Raw genomic sequence first — 18,549 nt, 5'->3', positions numbered from 1 at the left:
AGTCTGAACTGGTAGAAAAGGTGACAGAGCCAGTCACGGTGATGTCTCCACACATTTATTTCCTTTTCAGCTTGATCTATCCAGTTCCCACCCAAGAATTCACCGCTTCCCTTTAGTTCAGGTCTCTATCTAGTGATACCTGAGGAACTGCTCTTAGATTTGGAAGGATGCTGTTTGGTTTGGTTTGGTTTGAATTTGACATAAAACCAAACATTCGGGTCTTGAAGTCTTGGCTGATACCTGCTCAATACACTCACCTGATCCGATGAGTAAGCCACCAGCTTCTCCATGATAGCGGCCTGTGTGAGCTCTGGGGACGCTGCTTGCAGCCGATGGATCGCTTTGGTCCGAGCGGCCAGCAGGGCCACCAGGGTGGCTTCGCTGGCACTTCCCTAAATTCAAGGGAAGGTCCAAATGAAATCCAAAACATAGCGAAGGCATTGGTACCTACATTATTGGAAGACATATTGTTTTGTGTTCATAGCTTTCTTAAAATATGAATCTGAAATGGCAAAATTCACTCTCCTTTGCTTAGGAGAAAACTAATATTTTTGACACCTGAGACCACCACTTCATCTCTTAGTATGAGTTTGCCATTGGTGGGTCTATTTTGTGTAACAGCAGCAGATAACATTTTGACCACTTTCCTGCGCCAGGTATTGTGAGAGCTTCTCCTCATGGACTGATCCCAGCCCAGCCCAGGAGGACTGCTCCTGTCTCCATCGGAGGAGAATGGCCCAGGGCACCAGCATGCAAGCCCCACTCTGCATTCATATTCACTTGGACAGAGCGATTTGCATTTGTTTATAAAATGGGGGTGCATTTTCCTTGAGACTAAGAGATGGCTTGAAGGGTTTCTTTTGATCCCTAAAGACACAGGCTGAATTGTGTCCCCCCAAATTCATGTGTTGAAGCCCTAACCCCCAGGACCTCCGATGTGACCATATTTGGAGATAGACTCTTTAGAGAGGTAATTAAAAGAAAATGAGGTCTCATGACTGGGCTCTAATCCAATCTGACATGTCCCTGATAACAAGAGGAAACCTGCCTATAATCCCAGCACTTTGGAGGCAGAGGAGGGTAGATCACTTGAGCCCAGGAGTTCGAGACCAGTCTGGGCAACATACCGAAACCCCGTCTCTATAAAAATACAAAAATTAGCCACGCATGGTGGCGTGCCCGGTAGTCCCAGCTACTCAAGAGGCTGAGGTGGGAGGATGACGAGCCTGGAAGGAGGAGGTTACAGTGAGCCACAATTGCAACACTGCACTCCAGCCTGGGTGACAGAGTGAGACCCAGTCTAAAAAAAATAAATAAATAAAAAGAAGGGGAAATTTGGCCCCCAGAGATGTGTGTGCACAGAGGGAAGACCATGTGAGGACACAGGGAGAAGGTGGCCATCTGCAAGCCCAGGAGAGACGCCCGAGGAGAACCAACCCTGTGGACACTTTGATTTTGGACTTGCAGCCTTCAGGACTGTGAGAAAAGAAATTATTCTTCAATCTACCCAGTCTGTGGTATTTTGTTACGGCAGCCCTGGCAAACTAATGGATTCAGTGCCGGCTATGTTATCCAATTTAAGTTGTAAAATAATCCCATGTTTGTGTTTTAACATCTTTAGGTGGGGAAACAGATGCGCAGAGAGGTTCAATAACTTGCCCCAAATCAGCAGCTAGGTAGGGCACGGTTAGGAGTGAGCCCACGCCTGCCCTTTCTAGGGTGCCATGGGCCTAGAAAGGTAGGGACGGCGAGCACCTTCCCTCTTAAGTAAGTCCTAGAAGAAACCCATCTACCGACCAGTATGAAAGGACATAAGAAAGGGCAAATAAAAGAAGGTAGATTCTTATTGACTCTGAAAAAGTTTATAACATGATAGGTTTTTACAGAGAAATATATAATAAAATAGTTAAGTAGAAATGCTAACCTCTCTTCTTATCATTTGATGCTGTCTTCATTGACCCTGATTTCTCATTTTGATTTTGCCATGACACTACTTTTACTTATTCTTTTGAGTCAACCCACATCCTTTGGAGAGACAGTAATACTGAAAGATAAATACATTTATTCATGTTTCTGTAGCACTAATGGATGGGTTCAAATATACAGATATATGCTTCTCTTAATTCAGCATCTAAAATGGGTACTTTATTTCCTTCAGGCTATATTTTCATGAGCAGTGATTTTAGACATTGTTTTAGGCCAGGTTTACCAAACTTGGCCAGAGGGGAGAGAAGTGGGGAAAACAATATTGGCTGGCAAAGCTAAATCAGCCATCCCAGGAAACCCAGGCTCCCTGAGAGCAGGCACTGTACCTTACTTACACTTCTCCCATGCACCCCATCATTCCTCTCCCTGATTTCCTCCCGTTCCCCTATCTGCCCCCACACACATTTTGTTTGTCATGTCCCACCCATTCTCATTGGAAATGTAACATGAAAAGCCTAGTGGAAGGCACGGTTCCCTGTTCTCATGCTTGACAAGCAGGCGTGACTGCCACTTCCCCGGCTAAATTCAACCCTCTGCTTGAAGCCTTGGAACACAGGTGTTCATTCTCTGAACATTCTAATGAAATGAGTCACCATGAATCACCTGAATCACCATGACAACTCATTATGGCTTTTTTGAGGGGGGGAATGGGGGAGCTTAGTTCATGTCCTAAGAGAAAATTCACCTTCTTAAGTCAACAAAACGATTTTTTAAAAGCCTGAAGGAGCAAATTGTCAGTAGCATATCTAGAACCACACCACCCTGATGCCACCAGGGTGGCCTGGTGGCCTCAAGCATGATGTCGGGTGGAGCTCTCTGTGCTTTGCTGGCAGCAGATCTTCGCAGAGAGCAGCACAGGGAGGGTGACGTGTGGTACAGAGCAGGAATGATGGCTCTGTGCGATAGCAGCAGACAAAGGTTGCCATGGCAAGCCTGCTCGAGAGGCGGGAGGGGATGCTGGTGAGGTCTGACGCTTCCGGCTGCTGATGCCGTGAGCAGAAATGTCCTTTCGTCTTCTGGTTTTTTCAAAGCAAAAAATTGGCTTTTCTTCCACAAGAGCATTCAAACCCAATTAAGAGACCATTTTCGCAGCCCACATTTGTCCAGCCTCAGAACGACAGTTTATCATTTGACTCAGACACCCATCACTGCGCTGACGCCCACAGCTGTGATTACAGCTCTGAGGGGATCGATAACGCAGGCTGGCTCACAGGCTGTCACCAGGCTCCTGTGCTCTTTGGGGCCTCACCAATTACAGACAATCAGCCTTGTCTGCTGGGAAGGGTGAGCTTCCGGTGGCAAACACAGATTCTATTTCTTGCTTTCATCCAGAAAAAAACTGAGTGGATTGGGCTCACAGGAAGATTATGTTAAAGCGGGGGCTGAGAAATACCAGGAATATTCCTACCCAAATGCTAAGAACTTGTATGGTCTCTCAAAAACGAGATTGTCTTTAATGAAATGAAAATGCAGCCCATAGTAGCATGCACATCTCTGGACACCAACCCAAGCCTATGGTCAGGGATGAACAGTCATAACTCTGGTTGTCTTTCCTGCTAGCCTTTGTTTTAATTCGCTTTTGCTGCTATGCATGTTCTACTAACTTTCTGGGCCTCAATATCATCATCCATGAAAAAGATTGTCCATAATGCAATCAATCTTCAAAAATATTTTGAGGATGAAGACAATAACACAAAGCACAAGACACAGGCTGAAACATAGCCAAGCTCATAATTGCTATTCAATGAAAAGTAGCTATTATTATAATAGACACACCTTATATTATGGGGGATTGATAAGATTTTTTTGAGGGGTATATAATTAGAGAAATCACTTTGGGCTGCCGAAAAAAAGTTGAATATGAAACTGTTTTTGTTATAAAATACGATGACCTAGAAATGCTTCAATTTTTGTTTTGTTCCATTTTGATTTAGTGGGGAGTGTGAATGTTAAACAACGAACGCAGCCAGGAGAGCCCCAGGAGGGAGCCGATCATCTTGGAAGATTGTTGCACTTTCATCCTAAAGGGCGTCCTTCAAAACTTTTTATAAGAATGAAAAATTTGATGCAACACAAATATTTTAGGTATTATTTATATAGATTGTGACGCATCATAGAAAATCATAGAGTAATACTTCCTTCAAAGAATATTTAAATAGTGGGAAATGCCCACAATAAACTGATAAGGAAAGCACCATGCGGAAAATCCATACGTGTTGTATCATTTCAATTTTGTTTGTGTACATATATCCACATGTAGATACTGAAATAACACAAGGAATATGACAAGAAAGCTCCCGTGTCTTTTCGTTTTTACCATGAATGTCCAGTGTCAAGGTGGAAAGGAGACAATCTTTTTTTTGTTTTTTTCTTTTGAGACAGGGTCTCACTCTGTCACCCAGACTGGAGTGCAGTGGCGCGATCTCAGCTACCTCAATCTCGGCCTCCCGGGTTCAAATGATTCTCCTGCCTCAGCCTCCCAAGTAGCTAGAATTACAGGCACATGCCACCACGCTCGGCTAATTTTTGTAGTTTTAGTAGAGATGTGGTTTCACCATGTTGGCCAGGCTGGTCTTAAACTGCTGACCTCAAATGATCCACCTGCCTCGGCTTCCCAAAGTGCTGGGATTACAGGTGTGAGCCACTGCACCAGGTCCATAATCACATAATCATGTGGAGAAAACCATGAAAAGCTTCCCAAAAATATAGAAGATGACAAAAAAGGGAAATATCAAAAGAAAGAGAGAAATCATGGAAGAGGTACCCAATCTGTGGAAAATTGAAGCCCCTGAAAAAGAGTGACGTAGCCCACAATAACATACAGTAGAAGAAAAATATCTGCACTGTGTAAAGCTGAGTCTTGCAAGGATCAGCAGGGCTCACCAAATGCTGGGGAGGGTCAAAATGAGGGGAACAGACTGGGTGCAGTGGCTTACTGCTGGGTCTGTCCTGCAGACCCTGGCCAATAGATGAAATGAGTGCTCAGACACAGGTATGCGGTGTAAGAGCAGCTAGGTGACTGCCTGGCTCTAGTAGCCAGAGAGCACCCCTGAGAAGCTGGAGAAGCTTGCTTTTATTGAGTGCAAGCACAATTCTGAAAACCTGGAGCAATAACAACCTGTAGATAATTAACATTTATTGTTCCCTTTTCAGAGAGTGTCATGTGTAAGGATGTTCCAAGGTCAGTTCCTGGACAACTTCTAACAAACAAGCTTGACCAAGATAAATTCCTCTACACGCCCTTGTACCTACTCCTTGCCCTCTGCCTCAGGGCTATAGAACAGCTGCTTCAGCTATTCTCCCCTGGAGCTTTGCCGAAACTTCTGACCTTTCAGAAGGCCTGCTCCTTTTCCTTATAGTTTCTCCCACCACTCTGACTGATCTCCTATAGCTCACGCCTGTAATCCTAGCACTTTGGGAGGCCGAGGTGGGTGGATCACCTGAGGTCAGGAGTTTGAGACCAGCCTGGCAAAATGGCAAAACCCCATCTCTACTACAAATACAAAAATTATCCAGGCATGGTGGTGGGCACCTGTAATCCCAGCTTCTTGGGAGGCTGAGGCAGGAGAATCGCTTGAACCAGGAGACAGAAGTTGCAGTGAGCCGAGATGGTGCCACTGCACTTCAGCCTGGGTGACGAGAATGAGACTTTGTCTAAAAACAAAACAAAACAAAACAAAGAAAAAAATGAGGGGAACAAATGGAAAAGAAATGGAAAAGTAGGTCTTGGCCCATGTATAAAACTAAAAGAAAAAGTAAGTCGGCCACCAACATCCAGGCCTCCTGTAAAGGGTTAGACTATGCATGCCTTTGCCTGGAATCAAAACCACGCCCTCTCGCGTGGCTGTCCCACTGGGTCCTTGACTGCTGCTGCCCTCTGTCCCCTGGAGAATCAGGACTGATGTTCCAGAGGCTAGAAAGCCATCTGGCCCTCACCAAGGCAAAGTGCAGCTGACAGAGCATCGGCTGAGGGCCACGTGCAGTAGCTCCCTCCCCTCGCTGGAAGGGCACCTGTGACAGCCTATCTTTGCTGTGATCTTGGCCAAGGAGGCTTCTTCAGCTGCATATCCACTGACAAGAAGAAAATTGTGCTGGGCCTGAAGCGTGTTGCATTTGTTGAATCATTGCTGAGTCGTTGTTGCTGCTACGTAGAATGGTATAGTTCACAGCAACGTATTGAAACTTTGCTTACAACATAGCTGACGTTTTTTCTTTTTTTTTTCTTTTCTTTTCTTTTTTTTTTTTTTGAGATGGAGTTTCCCTCTTGTCACCCAGGCTGGAGTACAATGGTGAGGTCTTGGCTCACTGCAACCTCTGCCTCCCAGGTTCAAGCAATTCTCCTCCCAAGTAGCTGGGATTACAGGTGCCCGCCACCATGCCCGGATAATTTTTATATTTTTAGTAGAGACAAGGTTTCATCATGTTGGCCAGGCTGGTCTCAGACTCCTGACCTCAAATGATCTGCCTGCCTTGGCCTCCCAAAGTGCTGGCATTACAACGTAAGCCACTGTGCCTGACATTTCATTTTCATCAGCTTCCCATTTAATATCACTTATGTCTGATGGAAAGTGAGATAACCAAAGAATGCGAAGGAGGAGCACATGGAGGGATGGCTCTGAGCCTGGCCACAGGGTCTGTGGGTCACGGAGAAGGCAGTCATCAGTCTCGGCATGTGGCCTGTTCAGGGATCTCAGTGTCATCCAGATGAATTAGCGTTCATATTTTTTGGCCCAGAGTCTAGAAATAGGCATTATAAGCAAGTTCCCTCCATGACTCTGAAGCACACTGGATGTGGTAGGCAGATTAATGCATCCTCATTCCCAGAGATTCCAGGTCTTGGTCCCCAGAATTTGTGACTGTTTATCTTCCAAGGAAAAGGTGACTTTTCTGATGTGATTAAGAACCTTGACTTGAGAAATTATCTCAGATTGTCTGGGTGGACCCAATCCAATCACATGTGTCCTTAAAAGTGGAGACCCACTTTCTTATCTTATATGTGGTTAGAAGGAGATGCGACCATGAAAGTGTGAAAGGAAAATAAATCTTCGGATCCCCAAATCACTAAGCCAAAGGGGAAAGTCAAGCTGGGAACTGCTTAGGCCAAACCTGCCTCCCATTCTATTCCTAAAAGAGATAGCTACTAAGATAAAAAGCTACCTGCCTCCCTCACAAGGAATTTCCTCTTGGATGAAGGACAGACAGAACTCAAAGTCACCCCTCTGCCCACTGAGATAGCTGCACATCTGATTGCCTCCTTTGGAAAGGCTAATCAGAAACTCAAAAGAATTCAACTGATCGTCTCTTATCTACCTATGACACGAAAGCCCCCTTCATGCTTCGAATTGTCCCACCTTTCTAGACCAAACCAATGTACATCTTACATCTCATGTGCCCCTCAAATGTATAAAACCAAGCTGTGCCCAACCACCTTGGGCACATGTCGTCAGGATTTCTTGAGGCTGTGTCATGGGCACGCATCCTTCACTTTGGCAAAATAAACTCTCTAAGTTGATTGAGACCCATCTCAGATATTTGGGGTTTACAAAAGAAAGGTCAGAAAGATGGGACACAGCTGGCTTTGAAGACAGAAATGGGGCTGTGAGCCAAGGAATTTTGGAAGCCTGTAGAAGTCAGAAGAGGCAAGGAAACAGATTCGCCCCTGAAGCCTCCAAGGTGTCAACTTTGGTTTTAGCCCAGTAAGACCCAAGTCAGACTTCTGACATACAGGACTGTAAGATACTCAGTTTGTCCTGTTTTGAGCCACTAAAAGTTGTCACAACATCAATAGAAACAAATACATAAAATTATCAGTCTTGTTGCACATTCTCAGGACTGGAAGTGGGGAGACTTGCTTGCTAGTTTCGCATGGCCACACTGGCCTTGTGCTTTGCACAAAGGTGTTCTCCACTATGTGCCTCACTGTTCTCACCCACTGAATGGGCCTTCACCAATTCTCAAAGCCTTGTGGAAGACAATATCTGAAAAGGAAGCCCCTTTTTCCCAAAGTTAACAATGCTTTCCTAATGAGACTATCATCTACTTGACATGAGAAAAATGATTAAGGGAGAGTACTGGGTTCAACATAGTTCATGCTAGGAGGTTTTTTTTTTCTTTTTCTTTTTTTTTTTTTTTTAAATGCATCAAGTCCAAGTAATCCCAGTGCCATTTGTCCTGCAACCCCAGTGGAATAGAAATTCCATCATGATTGTCTTTTGTCTATCTTGTTTCCTGGTGTAAGCTCTGACACACAGTCACTGTCAACAGACACATGTTACAGGAAGAGAATGAATTAAGTTGCTGCATAGAAGCAGCAGCATCTTTAAGTAAATGATTGGTTCAAAGACAAGTAGCATTTATAGCCTCCGAAGCCTGGTCACAGCTGCCACCTGTGCTGTCCTCCAAGGAAGATCACAGGCTCTGAGCCACACAGATACAGGGTCTCTAACTTACCAGCTGGGAGCCATGGGGCAAGCTACCTAATGTTCTGGGTCCCAGTTTCCTCCCCTGTAAAATGGGCTATTAAAATGTTTCTTCACTTGTAAAGGGAGGTTTTTAAATTCATAGTGTTGTTATGAGAATTAAATGAGTTAATGCCTGGAAAATGCTTAGGCACTGTGGCCGGCGATGGGGAGCCCCACACAAATGGTAGTCGCTGTAGTTGTTATTTCCATGCATCTGCTGTTAAATAGCTGCTGTGCTATCTACCATAGCTTTAGGCCTGAGAACTGAGTGCCCTGCCCTGGGGAAGTGAGTGAAAGACAGCACTGGGATCCTAATCCAAATCCTGCCAATCCCAAGACCAGTGATTTCCTAAGAGCTCGGTTTTGTTTATTCTCCAGGGGAAATTTGAGGACCTAACAAGAAGCATGAGCGCCTCTTTCCCCACCTGCAGCTATGGTCCTGTGCAGAGCCCATGCATCCCAAAAGTGGCCCTCCCAGCTCTCACCTTACCTGGATCACTCCTCCCCCTTCTCCGGCATTTTCAGTCAAAAATGCCTTTGGCAGCTCCAGCATCTTCCCAAGCCAGTCCATCATCACAGTTTCCAGCTCTGTGCATGCTGGGCTTGCTGCCTGTGGTTGGGGGAGGAAAGGGATTAACCAAGGGCCAAGCATTGCAGAATTTGGGGAGCAGCAGTAACAAGGGGGGATTTAGCCTTCCACTAAAGCCCAGATTAATGTCACCCTATCTCAGATGTGATTCAAAGGCCTGAAGCCTGTTTGACCTAGACTCATGCAAGGAGAGTGATTGGGAAGGAACACACGGGCCACCATAGTGAACCTTACTCCACTGAGCCTCACTGCATGGGCACTGCGGGCTTGCTAGTATATTCATTTGTTCATTTACAGAAGGGTCCAGAAAGCCCACAGGTGGACTCTCCTCCATAGTCACAAGTGAAGGGAACGAGGAAGTGGGCGCCGGGCAGCTGTCACCCTCTGGGCATCCCGAGAAGCCATTGATCTTGTCTTTTAAACTCCCAGTGACTTTTCTCTGTGAACTCTCCTCTCTCTCTGAACAAGCTGGTCTTGGACCCCATCCAAAGGCGGATTGAGCCTCCACTTTCATAAAGGTCTCCAACATAAGGGGTGCAAGGTGCTCTCATGCCTAGATGTGCACAGCAGCATCCTGATACGTCACCAGTAAGATCTAAGTTAGAAGAGTGCATTCTCCCTTCTGGTCAGCCCCATCCTGCTGGGTTCTACCTGAGCCTGGCCAAGCCCAGCTCTACCAGGAGCCTATGCTTTCTGCTAGGGACCAGGTATCAGGCAACGCAGCCTGACAGACAGCGAGGCACCCCCTTCAAGGCCTGAGGGCAATCAGACTGTCCCAGAACGAGCAGATAGAGATGGATGACAAGTATCTCTGCAGGGACAGAATGGATTTGGACCAGCACAGCTAAATGAAATCTGCTACAGTATCCAGTGATAGAAAATGCTCTTTAGGAGAGGGTGTGCTCAGCCCAGGCCACACTGGCTGGCCCAGGCCAGCCCTGCCCAGCAGAGAGGGAGGCCCTGGTGACTGGCAGAGGAGCAGCACAGACACTGGCACAGACACTGAAGAGCCCACAGATGGGCTCTTCAGCCCTGCCTGTGGGGCCCATGATGCCTGTTCACCTGGCAACTTCCAGTGCCCCAGCCCAAAGAAGAGCAAGCGCCAGGCTGGTGAAGCAGAGGTGGCACAGCTGGGCCCTGTGGCACAGTGCTGCAAATTCCTGATTGACAGCTCCTTTACACATCACAGCATGCCACATAGACCGATACCCAGAAGTCCACCTGACTCCAAGACACAGACAAGATGAGCACTCTGTACCCCGAAGGCCAAGGACAGCCCCTGGCTTTTGAGGAACTCCGCAGGGTGCAGCAGCTCTCAGACACTGGCCATCAGCAGGCAGCTCTACCTCCAAGCTCTCTGCATTTGGGAGGAAGGCATCTTTCCTGTAATCTGTGCCTGGAGCAGCCAGCCATGGGTAGAGCCAGCCCTGCCTGCCGTTCTTCTGAACAGGGACTTTTTTAGGCATTTGACCTCCAGATAGGGCGGGACTGGTGGTGTGCAGGCAGGAGCTAGGCTCTTTTCCAGAGTCCCCCTGCTCCAAGTCTCTGGACACATCTGATGGGCTGGTTGGAGCCTCTCCCTGGGCAGCAGCCCGGGCAGAGAACAGATGGAATGAGACCGGGTCAGCAGTGATTTTCAAGCTTTGGAGGATATAGAAATTCTCTGAGCTGCTTGGGGAAATGCAGATTCCCAGGCTGGAGCTGCAGAAACTCTGGGACCCAGACCGTGATGTTAGTTCATACCAAGTGCTTCCAACACAGCCTGTGCAGAATGGGCTTTGAGTTGTTGAGACTTTCTCTGTTCTGAATCACTACTCCCTCAGAGGCACCCTCTCTGGGCTGAATCCTTTCTCCTCCCTGCAACAGTGGCCTGTCTGCCCACAGACGGCACTGCCATCTGCTCAGGTCCTATGTGCAAAGGTACCGTGTCCCCACCCCGGGATCCCACCATAGCCAGGACTCCTTCCCCAGGTGCATCCTGACACTCACCCAGGAGAAGCCGATGCAGCCAATGGCCCCGCACAGCATGTCCGCAAGCATGGCCGGGTATGAACTGGCCGTGGGGAAGTAGGCGAAGAAGTAGGGGCTGTGCCAGTGCGTCACCTGCATGGGAGGATGGAGCATCTGCTCAGAAGCGAGGAAAGCCAGGCCTCAAGAGAGCAGAGAACCCAGGTACCTCAGTGGCCCCCAGCTGCCAGATGCAGCCAGACCCAGAGTTAGGTGAGTGCGGTTCCCCAAATGTCAGCCATCCCAGTACCTTCCTCCATTATTTAGGAGCATTTACACATCACCTTACTGTCCCCACTCCCTTTAAACCAGCTCCCTTTTTGATACTGGAATGTATTTGCTAGCTCAGAAGGAAAAGTTCTAGCTCCAAAATAAAGTGGAAAATCCTTATAACTTTCTGTAACAAAAGAAGCCTCAAAATACCACACGGTGCTTCAAGTTCTTGCTCCTGTGCTCTCGTCAGTGAAGGCGCTGCCCCAAGGCTGATCTCTTTGTGCCAAAAGCTTAGTTTTCCTAAAACTACTCTAAAAAATAAAGTCTCCACAAAAACCAGAAACAAAAACCAAGAGCCTGATTTTCAAGGTTTCTTCAGTCAAGCCACAACCATGCATCTGGTCTTCCAGCTGCCCCGGCTCTTCTAGAGGAGCCGAGGCCTTCCCCTCCAGCCAAGCGACTGATCACCCCGCAGATGTCTCGCCTCTGCTGTCCCTCAGCCTGGCCACTGTCCCTTGCCATTTGCCCTGGCTAGGGGCATCCCGCAGTTCTCCAGCCCATAAGGTGAACATCTGCCACACCCTGGGTGAGGCACAGAGGAAAAGCTCATGTGGGCCTGGGAGGAGATCCATAAGAGGCAGTGACAGCTCCATGTGGTATGCTTGGGGACGGGGGTTGTGGGATCCAGGAGGCGAGGGTTGTGGTGGACACCCAGGCAGGGAGCCTCTCTGGGCTGGGAAGGTCTGGCAATGGTAACAAGGTGCAAGCCTCAAACATCGCAGAGTCTGGAAGGACGATCAGGGGAGGACAGAGAAGGAGCAGGTGTAGCCTAGTCTTTGCATCTTTAATTTGTTCCTGCCAAGGCAGTACCTGCCCTGAAGGAACAGAATAGAGTCCTAAAGCCCTCAGGACAACCCTCAGCCCCTGTGCAGGGAGAAGGTACAGAGACTGCCATTCAGACCTCTCTCAGGCTGTGATCACGAACTGGTGTCTGAGAGACATTGCCCTGTTCCCCGTTGTCCCCTGCTAGTGCTCCATGTCCATCCTACCTGCGGGAACAGCATGGTGTTGGGAGCACCCCTGGACTGCAAGTCCAGCAGGAACCCTGATTTGCTGGGTTACTCCAGACAACTAACCGCACCTCTCTGGGCCCTGTCATCCCCTCAGATAAAATGAAAGCACGTGCTCTGGTGCTTCCTCCAGGCCTGGCTCAGAATCCCAGCTGCTGAAGATATGCTCTATTGGGCTTGGCTGCTCTGCTCTGATTGTGAGTATCTGCATACCATTCGCGTCAAAATCCTAACCCCCAAAGTGACGGCATTAAGAGACGGCATCTTTGGGAGGTGATTAGGGCATGAGGGTGGGGTCCCCTTAATAAGATTAGTGCCCCCCCACAATGGGATTAGTGCCCTCATAAGAAAAGGCAGAGAGCTGGCTACCCTTTGGTTATGTGAGTACACACTGGGAAGACGGCTGTCTGTAAACCAGGAAGAGAGCCCTCACCTGAACCTAATATCTTGATCTCAGACTTCCTGTCTCTAGAACTGTGAGAAATCAATGTTGTTTAAGCCTCCCAGTCTACGTCCTTTGTTATAGCAGTCCAAGCTAAGATATCTGTAAGATATCTCTTACAATCTGGGAAGAGACACAAATATTTCTTTCTCAATAGCACTCATCGTTAAATATGTTATCTAAGATGTAGCATGAGCGACCCCCTGATTGTGAAGGCAGCCAACTGAGAGAGCTCACCAAGAATTAGGAGTGTTCAGCAAGGTTTATTTAACAACCACGGCCACCCCAGGTCTGCCAGGGCTTGGGGAGTGGTGGAGAGAGGGAGCTAGCACAGTCTAGGCTTGGGGGCTCAGGAGCGGGAGGTTGGTGATGAGGCTGAGAGGCTGAGAGGAGCTGCACAGGTTGTGATGCCTTCAGCACAGCAGATCCAGGCCTACAACACTGTTAGGGGCTGAAAAAAATGCTTAAATTTCTTCTATAATCAGGAGGAAAAAAAAAGTGAACTTTCAGGTTAAAGAAAAAAATCTATGTTAATATATTCATCTTTATGCCAATGCATTTGTAAAGCATAATTTTCCATATTTCTAGGGAGGAAGGAGCTGACAAAGACAAAGCGCCCAGGGCCCAGGAGAGTAAGAGCAGTCCTTTGCCCGACTCACCCCTCAGCACCTGGAGGGCCCATGTGCCTTTGTCTCTCTCGCCTCCCTGTGGCCCCTGGGCTGGAAAAAGACAGAAGCGATTCTTGATTAGGGACAGATGTGTGCTCTTTTGCTTCACTGTCAGCTGATATTCACAGCAACTTTTGAGATGGCTGGGCCTGCACTTGCCCTGCTCACGGCCCAAGAGCTCACCTGATTTCCTGCGATCACACAGCCAGCAGCTGGTAGGCTACAGCTTCCACCCAGGGGCCCTGCCCAACGCCTGTGCATTTCCCAACTCAGCTCTGCACAGTGAATACCCCCAAAGAAGGAAGCAGAAAGACTTCAAATCCTCCCCCAGTCTCCTGTACTCCCCACTGCCTGACATTTAGCCACACCTCTCCCGAAGGGTTTTATGCTGAACAGCTTAGTGTATTTGCACAATTTCTAGCAAGAACCTGAATCCTGTTCTTTGCTCAAAGCATAAATGCCAAGTGAGAATCCCCTGGAAGAAGAAATGTGAGCAGTGGGGTGAGAATGGCGCTCAGCTACTGAGAAACTGGTCCTTGAGGTCCAGGGCCTGAGGCCTAGCCTCGTCCCATGATCAGTGTCCTATAACCTTGGCTGACCTTATACCTTCCCAGGGCCTTGGCATTCTGTCTGAATTGAGGGAGTGGGTCTTGATGGGCCCAGACCCCTCTTCCATGAAAATCACATGTTGTTGCTCATGGGCTTTATAACCACAGACATGCTGGATGGTGGCAGTGATCAGCCAGTGGAGCCCATGGAGATTTTCCCTGCCTGGACTCTGCACATTGTTGCATGGAAGGGCAGGTCTGGCCACCCTCATAAACATTCCTGATCTAGAAACTGGCCAGGCTGCAACTCCCACCCAGACCCTGACTAGGCCAGAGCCAGTTTAACCAACAGGCTTTTAGGTGAACTCGTTGGCAGAGAAAATCTACTGTGGAAGCATGAAGCTGAAGGGAAGTTTCTCTGAGCTCCAGCACTGCTGCCCTGTGAATGAGTATCAGAGACAGTGACCAGTCCCGTTGATTTCTGCCCTCTGTGTACTCCAGGCCTACCGGCTTCAGAGAAAGAGGACTGGCTTGGTGGGCAGTACCATGCTGCCCACTCTCAAATAAACTAAATAAAACGTTTCTTCCACATACGCTAGTTACCTATTGCTAAACCCAAGGATGGTGGAAGTGTGCTTTATTTAGGGCAATTGACTTATCTGAAAGCAGCCACCAGGGTGTCGCTTCCTAATGTATATGAGGACATGCTCTGTGTACCAGGTGTCTCTGGGCAGGGACTGAGTCTCAGGGAACCTGGGGGAAAGAGCCTCACTGCCCTTGGAGCTCGCAGATTTGGGTTGTAATCCTGGCTTCATCATGTACTAGCTGTGTGACCTGAGGTGGACCACCTAGCCTCTCTGAGCCTCAGTTTCCTCAGTAGTAAAATAGAAATGACAAAAGTTTCTCTCCAATCTGACTGCCATAGGGATTCCTTGAAACAACGCATGTGAATTGCTCAGAGCCCAGTAGGTGCTGTGTGAGTGCTAGCCCTCCTGTTTTCTGACCCTGGGTACACACTTACCCCTGGCATGATTATCTTCTCAATGTCGTTGATGATGTCCTCAAATGTGTCTGGCTCCTGGGGGGCAGAGTCAGGGATCAGTGGCCGCAGGTACCCAGGCTCCACGTCAGGGTAGACCTGGCGTCCCTCGATGCCTTCCATGTAGTTGGCCACGTAATCCACCATCTCCTTCCCTCTCCTTCGGAATTCACTTGTGTTCATGGTGCCTGGGCTCTGTCAGAGGTGAAAACTGCAGAAAGAAAATGATTCATTGAGCAATCTTTGTAACTTCTGAACTGGAAGGTGGGGATTCCAAGCAAGCCGTGGGCAGGGCCATCTGGGCAGTGACGGCATACCCTGGAGGCCACTTGGATTCCAAGTAAGGAGCACTTTCCCTCCATGTCTGTACGAGGTAGAAATGGCGCTGGATTTGGGACTGAGGCAAAAGTTGCTTCTCCTCTTCCCCAGCTGTTCAACTGGGAACAACACAATGTCTCTTTATTTCAATAGACTAGAAGCACACATTTATTTTCATGATCGACTCCAACTTTAATGACAAACACTGGTCCAAATCCTGCCTCTGCCCCTTACCTGCCTTTGAAAGAGACAAGCTTGCCCCTTAGAGCCCCTCTCCTCGTCTGGGAAATGAAAACTGTGATGCTGACCTCTCAGGAGGGCAAGAAGGCACAGTCACACAACGTACACAAGCCTCAGCTCAGAGCCTGGGGCAGTATGCCCCGTCAAAGTTAGTCTTCTTCCCTCCTCTTGATTCTGTCACAGATGGAACTGCACCTTTATGCACCATCTGCTTTTCAAAACTAATGCTCTCCTCCCTCCTTGCATAAGTAACAGGCAGGCAATTCTCATTATTGCTGGTAGCTGTATTCTATCTACAACAGTTGCCATGGCTATGCACTCTGAATTAGTGAACACTGAACCATTTCTTCTAGGGGAAATACAGTTTCCTGAAGAGCGATCTCAATATTTTTTTGTCAACAAATCAATACATAAACTTTTTATGTTTTTAAAAGACACTTTATTTAATATATGTTGATTCATTAACACTGGCCTCACAGCCAACAGCACTGTAACTCCTGTCTGGGGAAGCTTCTCTAACACATGTATTTTCTCCATAAGGCACACCTTGTGCATAGGATGGCTAGACAGCACTTCTGCACCACATTTGGGAGTCATTTTAAACAGCAAAATCACCACCAAGAAGAAAAACATAAAGATGTGAAGGATGTGGCACTAAATAGATGGAGAGAAGGACACATGATTACATTATGAGAGCTGAAGCAAGAAGGCAGTGCGTCTCCTTGTTGAACCTCAGCTGGGAACATGTGCATCGGACAAGCACATTCTCCACCACGCTACACATATGTACGTCCCCGAATGGTCTCAAAAGCACCATGAGTATTGATATTTATTGAAATTACGGGATACAAATGAATTTTATAGCAAGTAGGAGAATTTGCATATGTGGAATCTGTAAATAAGAATGAATTGTATTTCAAAACCGGACAGTGAACAACACGAAGAAAAAGATAAGCCTAGAATCCCACCACCCAAAATTCTGGCACGTGTCCTTTTAGAATTTTGTTTTTATTTTATTTATTTATTTATTTATTTATTTATTTATTTATTTATTTATTTTGAGATGGAGTTTTGCTCTTGTTGCCCAGGCTGAAGTGCAATGGCGTGGTGATCTTGGCTCACCGCAACTTCCACCTCCTGGGTGTAAGTGATTCTCCTGCCTCAGCCTCCCAAGTAGCTGGGATTATGAGCGCCCACCACCACGCCTAGCTGATTTTTGTATTTTTAGTAGAGACGGGGTTTCACCACGTTGGCCAAGCTGGTCTCGAACTCCTGACCTCAGGTGATTTGCCCACCCTCTCAAAGTGCTGGGATTATAGGCGTAAGCCACCGCTCCCAGCCTCTAGAATATTTTCTATTTGTGAGAGACAATTGCATGTTAGCCAAGGGATGCATTTTCAAATCTTTTTCGTACTCCAAAGTTTTGTAGATGAGGAAATGGAAGCTCAGAGAGGCAATGTGACGTGCCCAAGATCACATCACCAATAATTGCAGAAATAGGATTCAAATTTACAAGCTGGCTCCAGGACAAATTTAAGACAAATTTTCCCATGGGAGTTAAGTGCTTAGGAATACTCTAAATTCACTGTTATTAGCAAAGGTGATGACTTTAATAACAGCTTCCGAGTACTTCTCTATTTTCCCCATTGTCCATGCTGGGATTTTTGACAATTTTTGTGAGGTTACAGGTGGTAAAGAAAAATTATTCACCAGTCACTTGTTAAAAGTGACAAGACAGATTTTACTCAACACTACTGCAATAGGGATAGAATATTGCAAAAGGGGAGGGACTGAACTTAATTCCAAAAACAACAGGGCCACATAGGGACTTACAGCCAATGGGCAGGTGAGAGGGTCCACGGGTAGAAAATTACTAAGAGGAACTTGGGTAAGTATCAAGGATGGAGAGGAAAAAGGAACTCTGGATTAGATACCAAAAGTGGAAGCACATGAGTTTGATTGGACATCACGGGTGTGCTCAGCAGGCCAAAGGGAAGACTTGGCTAAGCTCTTCCCTCTTGGGCCAGAGGAGCTTGGCTGAAGTTTGGTCAAGGTCCTTTGACAAAGGTAAACTTGCTTGAATGTGCTTTTCCTTCCATTGACATTCTCTCTCACATTTTTACTTCCATGTTCTCTGTTAAATAAACAATTACAGCAATTTTTATGTTATTTCAAGGCTTATTAGATCCAGCCCCCATATTAAAGCTATTGTTTAAGGATGCATTTCTCAACTAGTGAGTGCTCGAGTGGCAGTGATTGAGACATAAGATTAGACTCTAAATTATAGCAACAGCGAATGCCGAACTAACAAGCATGAGAAAAACCACAATGACTGTCTGAAGTTCTGTTGCACCTTTGTGCTTCTTAAGCCAATGACAAAGGAGTGTCCTGTTCACCAGCAAAATATCGTAGCTGCATGCTAAAGCATCCAGCTTACAATTCCTTGGGGCCTGCAGGCTTCGAAATTAGTTTTTAGTTTGGTGGACTGTTTATTTTAAATTTTGCACATACAGTGAAACTTGGTTTTCACTTCAAGTGGAAGTATTTCAAATTAATATGACTCAAATTTTTAACTCAAATGGTATCACATTGCAGATCTTTTTGCTAGCCTGTTTTTCTTCACTAATTTCTAAGTACATTTCTCATGTTGACAAATACTTTTCTTTTTCTTTTCTTTTTTTTTTTTTTTTTTGAGATGGAGTCTTGCTGTGTCACCCAGGCTAGAATGTAGTGGTACAATCCTGGCTTACGGCAACCTCTGCCTCCCAGGTTCAAGTGATTCTCCTGCCTCAGCCTCCTGAGTAGCTGGGACAACAGGGCATGGTGGCGCACGCTCGGCTAAATTTTTTTGTGTTTTTAGTAGAGACAGAGTTTCACCATGTTGGCCAGGCTGGTCTTGAACTCCTGATCTCAAGTGCTCTGCCTGCCTCGGCCTCCCAAAGTGCTGGGATTCCAGGCATGAGCCACC

General features: G+C 47.1%; 1 protein-coding gene across 8 annotated transcripts in view; it reads right to left on the bottom strand.

Annotated features, from left to right (window-relative positions):
- Positions 1-18,549, bottom strand: part of DDC (dopa decarboxylase (aromatic L-amino acid decarboxylase)) — a 114,454-nt gene that overhangs the window by 77,319 nt on the left and 18,586 nt on the right. For 5 of the 8 annotated variants that reach the window (XM_012002095.1, XM_012002096.1, XM_012002094.1 and 2 more), the window contains exons 2-5: positions 15,006-15,234; positions 11,026-11,139; positions 8,938-9,057; positions 258-392 (exon numbers count right to left, since the gene is read on the bottom strand). In XM_012002095.1, the coding sequence (XP_011857485.1) occupies positions 258-392; positions 8,938-9,057; positions 11,026-11,139; positions 15,006-15,206 (570 nt within the window). In that variant the 5' untranslated portion in view covers positions 15,207-15,234. The remainder of the gene's footprint in view (positions 1-257; positions 393-8,937; positions 9,058-11,025; positions 11,140-15,005; positions 15,235-18,549) is intronic. The other 3 variants (XM_012002100.1, XM_012002097.1, XM_012002099.1) reach the window with 3 other exon arrangements.

This window comes from Mandrillus leucophaeus, unplaced genomic scaffold, assembly GCF_000951045.1.
Source record: "Mandrillus leucophaeus isolate KB7577 unplaced genomic scaffold, Mleu.le_1.0 Scaffold678, whole genome shotgun sequence".
NCBI lineage: Eukaryota > Metazoa > Chordata > Mammalia > Primates > Cercopithecidae > Mandrillus > Mandrillus leucophaeus.
This window is presented reverse-complemented; position numbering and strand designations above follow the sequence as displayed.